This window comes from Chiloscyllium plagiosum, unplaced genomic scaffold (assembly GCF_037043375.1).
Source record: "Chiloscyllium plagiosum isolate Xiang-an unplaced genomic scaffold, Cpla_swu_hap1 HiC_scaffold_24, whole genome shotgun sequence".
Classification (NCBI taxonomy): Eukaryota; Metazoa; Chordata; class Chondrichthyes; order Orectolobiformes; family Hemiscylliidae; genus Chiloscyllium; species Chiloscyllium plagiosum.
The window spans coordinates 20,111,965-20,124,351 of NW_028270162.1; the positions used below are offsets into that span (position 1 = coordinate 20,111,965).

At 37.8% G+C, this 12,387-nt stretch overlaps 1 protein-coding gene across 3 annotated transcripts in view; it reads left to right on the top strand.

Moving 5' to 3' along the window:
• Positions 1-12,387, top strand: part of smtnb (smoothelin b) — a 362,626-nt gene that overhangs the window by 309,063 nt on the left and 41,176 nt on the right. For all 3 annotated transcript variants that reach the window (XM_043715564.2, XM_043715563.2, XM_043715562.2), the window contains exon 14: positions 2,786-2,848. In XM_043715564.2, the coding sequence (XP_043571499.2) occupies positions 2,786-2,848 (63 nt within the window). The remainder of the gene's footprint in view (positions 1-2,785; positions 2,849-12,387) is intronic.

Consider the following 12,387-nt stretch of genomic DNA (forward strand, 5'->3'; position numbering starts at 1 on the left):
ATTGATCAAACTACTGGACGTTAAGCAAAATACAATTTATTCAAACTACAGTTAAGATAAAATAAAAGAAAGAAGAACTTGGAATAACTTAGCTCAATTGGAAACCTTAATTAGTAATAGTTACTGTATTTATTATTCTGTTAACTGTTCCAATATTGCAACATCCCATAAACACACCCTTGGCAAAAAGGCAAATTCAGAAAGCAGATTGTCTCACATGTAGTTCTCCAATTAGGAGGAAAGAACATAAATAGACAATTCTGAGAGAGAGAGTGTAGTAGCAGCCAGGAGGGATTCACTGCTTTCCAATCCTACTGAGACCCCAGAGACAACTGCGGAAAGCTGCCTAAAAATTATAGACATGTGAGAGCTTGCCCTCATCTACCCAGGCTGCTTGTATTGTTCCAACTTTTAAAAAGACCCCAAGGCCTCACGAGTTGTTTCTCTTCTCATAGACTGCTCAACACATGTCCTGCAATCTCTCTGTCCTAAAGAAATCAGGACAAAACACACCTTTTAAAGCCACAGCAACCTCACAAGTGTGATAATTGAGCACCAGTGGACGAGTCAATGAAGTAGCACAGGTATTGTCAGTGGATGTGAAGAGATGGTATGCTTTCTGATGGTGTCATCCAGGATCAACATGTAGATAAGAAATAAAAGAAACAAGGCATCACTTTGGGAGCATCAGAGTATGAGTAAGAAAATAGGCCACATATTTGTGTCTTGTTTGTTGTAGTCTGCAAGCTGAAGATTAAATTTATACATTGATGAAGATTCTAATAGTTACTGCATCTATGAATATCTTCATCTGAAGTACAACTGGATTTTTGGAAATTTCTTCAGTATACCAGAATATTGCCAAGCTCAATCCAAAAGCCGTGGTGGTCATGTACTGGCTTTGGATAGGATGGTCTGGTTCAAATCAGTAGGAAGCTGGCTATGGTTTTGCTGTTTCCTTCCTTTTCTGAGGTAAGTTGAATTTAAAGCTAGGCTATGAAGGTCAGCATACTCAGAGGAAGAAGCCAGGTATTACTTAACTTGACTAGCTTTTCATTTCTTCTGATCAGTGACAACTGAAACACAATGCATAAAAATGCATTTTATTAAATATATGAATTAACCATTACACAAATGTGTACTTCTGGGTGAAATGGAATTTACTAAGGGACATATCAGATGAGGCCAGAGGATTTTTTTGATTATGGGGAGATTTGGTGGGAGGATGTTTTAACATGAGTGTATGCAGAGGTTTGTGTGTAAGCAGTAAAGTCATGGATATATACTAGTGGATCATTACTTTTACTGCTCCTGCATTCTATGATTGGATTAGTAGCGAGGCTGTGAGGGAGAAAATCTGTGATTAGAGGAGCTGGAGCAGTTATCCTTGATAATCTTTTTTGAACTTGGACATTCTCCAGGAGTCAGATGCAGAAAAGATGATTGGTTAAATGGCTGGAAATATAATAGTAAGGCCAGGAGCCTGCCATACTAGAAATGTCATCAAGGGCAACAACCAGCAAAGAGAAGATACATCCTGCATTTTAAAGTTTTTGTACTGCTGACATGTTAGTGAAGTTCATGAGATTTTGAATTAATTGATTGGACTGCATTTTGAAAGTAGCTTATCATGCCTCACAAATAGTTTAGCAGCTCACTAACATAATTCTATCATATCATGTAGCTTTTGTTATAATGGTGTGAATTTTTGTTTTATTTTCTGAATGGCATGGTTTCTTGGTGGTTAAAACTACCGTATCATGGGGCTAAGGAACTGGGTTTGATTTCAGCCTTGGGTCATTGTGTGGAGTTTGCATGTTCTCCCCCTGTCTGCGTGGTTTTCCTCCAGGTGCTCTGGTTTCCTTCCATGGTCCAAAGTTATGCAGGTTAGGTAGATTGGCCTTGCTAAATTGCCCAGAGTGTGCAGGCTAGGTGGATTAGACATGGGAGATGCAGTGTTATCAGTATCAGGTTGTGCCTCTGCAACTGAAGTATTCTAATCTTGGAACATACGGAACATAAAGACAGTTTAGAGGAGAACGTTGCTGTCCAAGGGATTAGCTGTGAGGCAGCAAGGGCTCAAGATAACTTTAGAAGGAACTATGGGGGGAAAATGCGATTCATAACAAGGTACTACAAGTAAACCTGAAAAATATTGCCCGTTAGATCAAAATTTGAGAATCCATTTCAGATAACAAAGTTGATTTGCAGCAGGATTTGGCTGTAATAAAGATTGAGATTGCTGGAGTAAGTTAAGGAGTAGCTAGTATCTGTAATGAAAAGAAAGCAGAGCTTTTATTCCAGAAGGAGTTAATCAATGGATTAAAACATTCTCACCTAATAAAACAAATCCAACCAGATCACCTCACTCTTTGTTCCTTGTATTGGAATCAAGGCCTCAGTACTCCATCTCATTTAATTCCTTGATTCTTAATATCCCACAACAATGGAACAATTTATCTTGGTCTGTTCAACTGACCTTTCTCTTATTTCTTGAGTGATTCATGAATGTATTGAAAAGAATAGAGTGTAATAAGTAACAATTTATCTTGTTCCTCTTATAAGCTGCCAGCCTTTGAAACTGGAGGTTAATGCCATCTCATGACCTCTTCTTAAGTTACTTTTGCTTCTCTATCCCTCTTTTTCAAGCTTGTTGAATTACAGATGAGAACTCAACATATATATTTCAGAATTTTTTTAAAATCTGGCTTGGTTATACTGGTACTGGATCAATACTAATGCCCTTGTATCAAACAAAAGTATGAAATTTATTCTGGTCTTTCAGATGGTGGCAACAGAACGTTACGAACTACCACCATGGAATCAAGCATTTTAAAGAAAACAGATGGTAAGTGGAAATAATTGGACTAATAAAAATTCTTGAATGATGTCAAATTCTGCTATACCTGCAATTAGGGATCTTTGTAGTATGCAACAAGAATAAATTTCTGCAATATCTCAGTAGGTAAGTGCAATATCAAGTGTGGATCTTAATTTCTTGAACAAGGAGGATCCTGGATTTGACCTCCATGTTCAACAAAGGCAATTGGTGTAACATTATAGTTAACCTCAGAGTCTTGGCTGGGACAATGAAAAAAAGCCAAAGATGGGGCTCTGTTAACAGGTCTTTGTGTGTTTGAAAATGATAAGTGAAGGCATGATCAGGCTTGGCTATGATGTACTGTGCAACTGAATAGTTTGATAAACCTTTGACTGTCTAAGGTGATATATTAAGAATAGTCACTTTGGTTGAGAGCATGGACACATGGAAAAATAACTTAAATAAGTCAGCAACATAATAAAGGAGATGATAGAAGTTCATAACAATAGAATAAAAAGGAAATCCATAAACTTTGTTCTGTTCAACTGACCTTTCTGTTATTTCTTGAGTGACTCGTGAATGTTTTGAAAACAACAGAGACTGTCATAAGTAACAATGATTTCAGACTTTTATAGCACTGGAAATAAATACATGTATGTTTCAGTGCAATCAGTATAACAACAGCAACTTACATGTCACCCTGAACATAAGTTAGCAATGTGTTTCACAGGAGCTTTATAAAAATATAGCATCAAGCCATATAGTGAGATATCAGGTCAGATGGCAAAAGCTTGGTCAAAGAGGGAGGTATCTTAAATGCGAAAAGCAAGGTAAAGAGGTGAAGTATAGGGACGGTATTCCTGTGCATAACACTGAGACAACGAAAAGCACAACAGCCATTAATGGAGTAATTAAAATAGGAGAAGCTGCAGGAGCCAGAATTAGATGAATGTAGATATCTCTGAGGGAGGCACAAGGCCATGGAAGGATTTGAAAGCAAAAATGAGAATTTTAAAATCAACACTGTGCCTGACTGTGTACCAAAAATAGATCAGGAAATGCAAAGTCTTATATGTACTGGATTTGGTGCGAGTTAAGATCTGAGTGATAGTCCTTTGGATGATCGCAAGTTTATAAAGAGTAGAATGTGGGACACCAGCAAGGAATCAAATCTGGAGGTAACAGATTAGCTAAAACAAGGCAAGTTGAGCACTGTTACATAAGTGGAAATAGATGGCCTTACTAGATGGAAGCTTATTCTGGATCCAAATATGACACTAAAGTTGTGAATATACTGTAATGGATGAATATAACCTCAGTTTACAGAATGAGGGATGGAATCAGTAGCTAAGCAACAGAATATGAAAGGAACCAAATCTGTCCCATTTTATCTTTCAAGGAAAGTGCTTAAAGATATAATTAGGTGGTGAGGCTTCATTAATGGGAAAAGTATTGTCCCACCTCAGTCAGGTTTTCTCTTATAGTCATAATGTCTATGAAATGATCCACTGTAGGTTTACGGAAGGAAAGGATCTTGTTCCCAAGTGAACATTCTGGAAGGAGCTCCTTGGAGGGATAATGGGAGATGAATTGTTATCAGAGTCCACAGAGTTAAACAGTTGGATGGGTTATTTGGGCAGGAAGGAAATTGGCAAGATTATCCCCAAATGAGTGCATTGAGCAGGAAAATCAACTGAAGAGTGTGATGAGGTAATGGAAGGAGATAATTAGTTCTGGTTGTCTGTTGTCATTCTAATCTGTTAACCTTGCCTCTATATTAACAATCATGTAACTTAGGTTAGCCTAATATCTCTTAGAGATGTCAGTATCTCTTGTCAAGTGTAATATCGTTATCCTGTCTTAAACTAATGTATTCTGATATCTTAATGTGTAATAAACTACTCCTTGTTACTTAAATATGTCCTAAAAACTTATTAGTAGTTAATCCTTCACCACTTATAGTAGTGAGCCCTGTGGACGAGTTTTACAAGAAAGGTTGATGGCAACATTTCTATCCAAAGAAGCAGAACTGGCTATCAACTGTAGATATCCTTTACAATACCAACCGTTACCAGCTCATGGTTGGAGTAGAGTCTTGCTACCAATCCTTCTTTCCATACAGGACTGAGGGTCATATATGATTAACATCAATTGAAGATGAACTGCTAGTAAGACTTAACAAGAAAAGACATTTGTCTTAACAACAAGATCTAGTTTATTGCACAATAGCAATAGATGCAAGTTACATGGTCTAGTTAGAAATTATTACTAAGACTATCAGGAGCCAGTGATGGCACATTTGACCCCATTGGGATCTCAACCTAGATTTCTATTTCTGCCCCTAAAACTGACACCATTAGACTGAGTGAAACTTAATGCAACCTTAGATATTAATCCTTTCTTATACATTTGCTCACAACTATTTTACCAATAGTTAATAGCTATACATTCAATTATAAAGCGACATTTTATTTACCACTCCCCCATCAATGCCTAAGACTGTTAACTTAACAAATTCAGGCAGTAAAGAGGTAACACAATTCTTCCAGAATGTGGTCTCTTTGAACTTGGAGGATTTATTTATCTTTGGCTTAAGGATTGTTGACCTTGATTCTGATCATAGAGTCCCTACAGTGTGGAAGCAGGCACTTGGCCCATTGAGTTCACACCAACCTTCCGAAGAGCACCCCACCCTACCCTATCCCTTTAATGCTGTATTTTCCATGGTTCATCCAACTAGCCTGCACACCCATGAACAATATTGGCAATTTAGCATGGCCAATCCACCTAACCTGTGGGAAAAAAACTGGAGCACCCAGAGGAAATCCACACGGACTTGGGGAGAATGTACAGACTCCACACAGACAGTCAATTTAGTTTGAAATCAAATCTAGGTTGCTGGGACTGTGAGGCAGCAGTGCTAACCACTATGCCACTACGCCGCCCAATCATGACATCAATTGACCTGTGAATAATTACTCTATTGGTGGATCTTTTATCTCTTGGATGTCCTTCGATCAAGATTTAATTCCTGCTCAGCTCAGTAGAGGTCCAGTTCTTTATCTGGAGGACTCTAAATTTCCTGAATTCTCTTTGTAGCTTATACATAATATAATCAGGAAGCTGCTTCATGGAATCAAGGACTATCTTCTTTGAAGCTTCTTTATTACTTATAGCATTCCTTTAAACTTGAGAATTATGCTACCTGAAGCATGTTGTTTTGTCCATGTAAGCTGTAATTTCTGTTTCCTCATCCATGGTATTTGTTCTGATAAGATACTGACAAGATCCTCTGTTTAAGGTGGAAATTCATGAGATATTCATAAACAATAAAAGGTTTCTTGATTAGTAAGGTGATCTAGGGTTACGGGAAGAAGGCAGGAGAATGAAGTTGAGAAACGTCAGCAATGATCAGATGGTGGGGCAGACTCAAGCCAAATGGCCTAATTGTGCTCATATAGCTTATAGTCTTTATCAAACTCTAATTGTTCAACTATCAATTTCCACTAGGAATGCCTCTGATATCTTTTCTAATGTTCTAACATATTAATATTATTATTAATCAGCATTTGATGTCACGTTGCTGTAAAGTTCCAGTAGTGACCTTTAGTTTTATAGATCTAGAATTCATTTGTTATAGCATTATCATGGTACTGCTTATGCCTGTGCGTCTTTTTTTGTTCTGTTGCACTGACAATGACTCTGAGTATCTGCTGTTTGGCCTACTCTTTTGTTGACTTGTCACATGTCTGGGAGAAAGTGAGGACTGCAGATGCTGGAAACCAGAGTTGAAAAATGTGGTGCTGGAAAAACACAACAGGCCAGGCAGCATCCGAGGAGCAGGAGAATCGATGTTTTGGACATAAGCCCTTCCTGAAGAAGGGCTTATGCCCGAAACATCGATTCTCCTGCTCCTCGAATGCTGCCTGGCCTGCTGTGTTTTTCCAGCACCACATTTTTCAACTCTTGTCTCATGTCTGGACAGCATTTATAACTGGATAAATTCTGTTGCTCTTCTGTGATAAGATTGGCCATCTCCTCTTAGGATATATGTGCTTCCAGCACAATTCGATAGCTTTCTCCAAAGTCAAATCTTTTTGGACTGTAATAATCTGTCTCATTAATAGTTCAAACAATAATTCTATCTCTTATGAATTCAAATTTTAAAACTCCATAATCATTGTTTTAAACTAATAGGTAGAGGTCATTACTTTAGAAATTATCTTCAGATTCCCCTTGATGCTGAATACTTGTGTTCAATTTTGCGCTTTCAAGAATTTTGTTTGTTTTTTGAAGAAAGTAGTTACCAAAGTCTTGGAGAGCCTCTTCAAATGTATGCACTTTCTTTTATATTTTGATGATTATAATATCATCAGCTATAGGTCCTATTGAATACAATATAGAATTACATGTTCAGATTAAGAATTGTTATGAATCCGAGTGTCGGAGAAGTCTGGCTGTCATTTCTGAGACTTTTATTAAAATAAGGTAGAATGGCTAGTGTGTTGGGTCATGGTACATCCTCGTTGTGTTGTTTATCTGTCAGGCATCTACAGATGAAGATGCAGGGATATCTATTCTTGGTAAAGACTTTGTAGAGGTGTTTTTCTCCCTCTCTTCGCAGATTGAGAGTTGTGCAGTGTGTTATAGACCTTTTGAACAGGGTCCCAATGCAGCTTACATGTGTTTGGGTGGTTGCTGTTACAATGCTAGAACTGGTCTGTGTGTGTCCTTACACGTTTGTTGTGCATTCCTCGTTCTGTGTTCTTTCTACCATCACATCTAAGAATGGGAGTCGGTTGTTAATTTCCTCCTCTCTCATAAATTTGATCTCTGTGAACATGATGTTGATAATCCAGTGTGTGCACTCAATCCCTGTTCTTTTAATTATGTCCACATGTCTAATCCAAAGTTTGGGTCAGATTTATGGAAGGGCTGTTTGTTCTCATCTTTGAACACCTCTACAAAGTCTTTGCCAAGAACTGATATCCCTGCAATGTCATCTGCAGATGCCTGGCAGACAAACAATGCGACAAGGTCATGCCATGACCCAGCACAATAAATACTCTATTTTAAATAAAACACATCTCAGAACTGACAGCCAGACCTCTCCAACCATTCGGATTCATGACAGCACATAAACCGACAGCCATGCTCAAACAACTCACCAGAACAAAAGACCCAATACCATCATGGAGGACAAACATGGTGCACAAGATTTCACGCAGGGATTGCATGAAACACTCTATTGGAAAAAAAAGGCAGACACTAGCGATCCACATTCATGAACATCAACTAGCCACTAAACGTCACAACCAGCTGTCCCTAGTTCCTATATACACAGCTGACAAGGACCACAAATTTGACTGGGACAACACAATAATAATAGGACAAGCCAAACAGTAGGTAGCCAGAGCATTTCTAGAATCCTGGCACTCATCCACAGACTCCATCAATAAACACATAGACCTAGACCCAATATACTGACCACTGCAATGAACAACCAGAAGCAGCAGGAATGAAACAAAATAAATTCCAACCAACCAGTACAGCAGCACTTCACAGGAGGCTCCGCAGCACTGAGGACCCTTAGAAAGGAAGCAAACCAACCTCCCAGCTCGGCGAACATACCCACAACAACTGCAACTGGCACCTGAGCTACAAGTCTTTACACAGATGTTGAATATTGTGTTCTGTTTGGCTTTTCTCTGAAATTAAATCAACTCAGTAGAATTATTTCTCTGCCTTTACTTCTTAACACAAGTGTTATAAAGGTTGGCCACCCATGCAAGAAACCAAAATACCCAAAGAGGAACACCTCATCCGCTAATCTGTGAAAAGAATGTGAAAAGTGCTGTAATCTGCTTTTCTGCAACTTCTAGTGGTTAAATAAAATAAATCCCTGACACTCACTTCAAAATCAACAAGTAACAATTTATTTATCAGAGCCTGAGGGGTGACCTTATAGAGGTTTACAAAATTATGAGGGGCATGGATAGGGTAAATAGACAAGGTCATTTCCCTGAGGTGGGAGAGTCCAGAACTAGGGGGCATAGGTTTAAGATGAGAGATGAATGATTTAAAAGGGACCTAAGGGACAACTTCTTCATGCAGAGGGGATGGGATGAGATGGGATGAGCTGCCAGTGGAAGTGGTGGAGGCTGGTACAATTACAACATTTGAAAAGCATCTGGATGGGTATATGAATAGGAAGGGTTTAGAGGGATGTGTGCCAACTGCTGGCAAACGAGACTAGATTGGTTTCGGATATCTGGTTGGCATGGACAAGTTGAACTGAAAGGTCTCTTTCTGTGCTGTACATCTCTATGACTCTAACAGTGAACAAATTAACTAAACTTAACAAACCAAAAACGTCCCTTATACCTACTAACTATTCCCAAATAAAACAAAATTCTAATGGTATGCTGTTCAAATAAATACAAGTTCCATTCATATAACTAGAAAATAGAATCTGGTCTGTCAAAATTACAGCCAGGTTATGTATCTTCCTAAGGTTCCAAAATGTTCTCCATCGTTTCTTCTGTCAGGAATGCCTCTCCATCGATTCTTCTGTCAGGAACGCCTTCTCTGTTGTTTTTTCTGTTATTATTTAGATGATGCTTTCTCTAAGACATAGATAACTGTGAAAGCCAATGAATCTCTCTCGAGAGCTGAGGGCTGTTAACTTTGGCAGATGATAGTTCACACCCTCTTTTATATCTGTGATGACATATCAATATTTCGTACAACAGATTTGGTCCTATATTGTCAAAACCATCAGATTTAAATTTAATAGGTTTTTGGTATCTATGTGCCAGGTTCAAATTGATTGACTAAATTCAATAACCTTTTGTCTTGGTAAAAACTGCTGCTTGGTCTGCTAGCTGTACAGCCTTTTGATATAAATGATTCAGTTTGAGCTCTCAGAGTATTTGCAAACTCAAACTGCTGCTTACAGACATTCATTTTAAATTTCTAAGCCCATAAATAGCACATCATTTAAAAGAACTATGCAATGCTTCCCCCCTAGCATTTTACAATTTTACAAACACAAAATTCTAACTTTCTGCCTCCCAATGTACAATTACTTACCCAACTTCACAACACAAGTCTTTATTCTTCTTGTCCCTATTGCTGTTTTAAATCTGCAGTACCTCAATGCTGTTAGTAATTTGCTGTCTTTTATTAAATCCATGCTTCTTAATTCTCTGCCTGCAAGAATTGGTTATTTTGCACAATGGCAATGCTGTCTTTTTGTCTTTGTTTTGCAAGCTTTTAATCTCTGCATTATACCTATACTTATTTCTTATTTTTTAAAAAAACTTCCAATTCTGTATTGTGACAATGCTTTCTTCTAAAGCTTTAAAATCTGTTAAATTGTACAACTATACTGCCAATTTGGGAGGGGTGGGGTTTGCAAATCTCTTTTGTGAGAAAAATGATGGTTTACCACCTCCTGTGGGTAAACTGAAGGTTTTTCACCATCTGTAGCCAAGATGTAGCCAAGTGTGACTACATTTTCTATTCTCCTAATGGCCAATATTATTTCACAAAAATATTTTGAACTATAGTACTATACTAAAAAAGTTTTTGAAAATTGGTAGTAAAGTTTATGTAGAAACTGCACAATCTACTGCAGTTAAATGTCTGAAATAAATGCTGACAGCTTGACAATACTGAATCAGAAGTCTAAATCAGTTCTTCCCAATTTTCTACAGGAAAACCAAATGCTTTTGTACGCTTCCCAGCCTAACATCAATGCAGATTCTTTTTTCAAACTTTTCAGAAATGTTTTTGTGCCTGTGCCTTAATAAACCCATAGTTTAAAGTATATATCTCCCAATTTTATCTAAATCTTCTAAATCTTCTAAATTGCCTTTGGTCCTCTTAAAACTGCTTTGCCACATTTTTAATGCTGTAGCCTTGGAATTACTTCATCTAATGGCTCTAGACTTTACTTCTGAATTTGTGTTTTGTGTCCACTTCCACTGACAGTGACATTGCTGTAAACAATGAATGTTCCTTTTTAACTTTTCACTTTCTCATTTGTGTTATTAATTTAAATATTTTTTCCTTGTCCATGCGGATTTTTAATTTCAATTACTGAACTTTAAATGGTCACTTCCCAGCTGAACCTCAATTTGGTACTGGTCCTGTAGGTTTTTCTCCTCTGAGAACATTTAACACTGAAGTGTGACTACATTTTCTATTCTCCTAATGGCCAGCACAGGTTTTCCTGCACTTCCTTTCAGCTCTGAGGTGAATGTTAAATAGACTTTGTTAGACATAATTACTTGTGGAGCCAGAAATAACACATCTGACCCCACTGGAATCTCAAGTCACATTCCTGATTTTCCATTCAAGTCTGCATGACATCATCAGTTTGGGTGGAGCTTAATTCTGTCTCTAATTTTAATTATTTCTGAAATATTACTTTATACAATCAAAGCATTGGAAATATCACACAGTTTGTGGAATCAATTGCATGCAGCCAGTGATGCAGTAAAATCTGGAACAAAGGATTAGTCTAAAGATCACTAGCAAGTCAAACTGGCATATGAGTGAAGGTGGAATTCATATGAAGCTATCAGCTGATGTGAGCATTAATTTGGAAACATGATTCAAAGATCAGAATTGATTTGGAAAGAGACCCCAACCCGAGATGTCAAAGATTTGGTTTAAGGTCCAGCAATATAATGTAATCAGCTTTAGGAGAAGTGTCTTCACTATGTTGTTACACGGGATCAAATGTACAGGCTGATCTTTTGAAGTTAAAACCTGTGAATTAGGTAGTTTTATTTTTGTATTGATTGATTAGGAGCATTGATACTGTGATTTTCCACACCTCAAATTCCATATTTCATCAGATTGAGAGGGAACTGGCAAAAAGGGAAAAATGTCAGTCCAGATACTCAGCATGTTGTCATGTACCTTGTAGCAACTGGTTAGACAGTAACAGGAAAAAATACTTTAAGGATAATGTTGTGCTTTTGTTTAAGAAGGGATTTAAGGAGAAGCCTGGCAACTATAAACTTGTGAGTCTGACATCAGTGTGAGTAAGTTGCTGGAAGTGGTTTTAAAAGATAGGAGATGTAAGGAATGATTAGAGATAGTCAGCATGGCTCTGTGCAAGCGAAGTTGTATCTCACAAACTTGATTGAGTTTTATGAAGAAGTATCGAAGGAGATTGATGAGGGCAGAGTGGTAGACATTGTTTATTTGGCTTTCAGTAAAACTTTTGGCAGGGTTCTGCATGATGTGAAGGTGCTGGTGTTGGACTGGATGAACAAAGTATAGGGTTCTGCATGGTAGACTAATTAGTAAAGTTAGATCACAGGGGATTCAAGGTGAGCTTGCCAGTTCGATACAAAATTGGCTTAATAACAGGACACAGTGGTGGAGGGTTGTTTGTCTGTCTGGAGGCTTGTTACCAGCAGTGTTCTATGGAGGATTGGTGCTGGGTGCACTTTTGTTTGTCATTTATATAAATGATTTAGATGAGAATATAGAAGGCATAGTTAGTAAGTTTGTGGATGACACCAAGATTAGTGGTATAGTGGACAGTT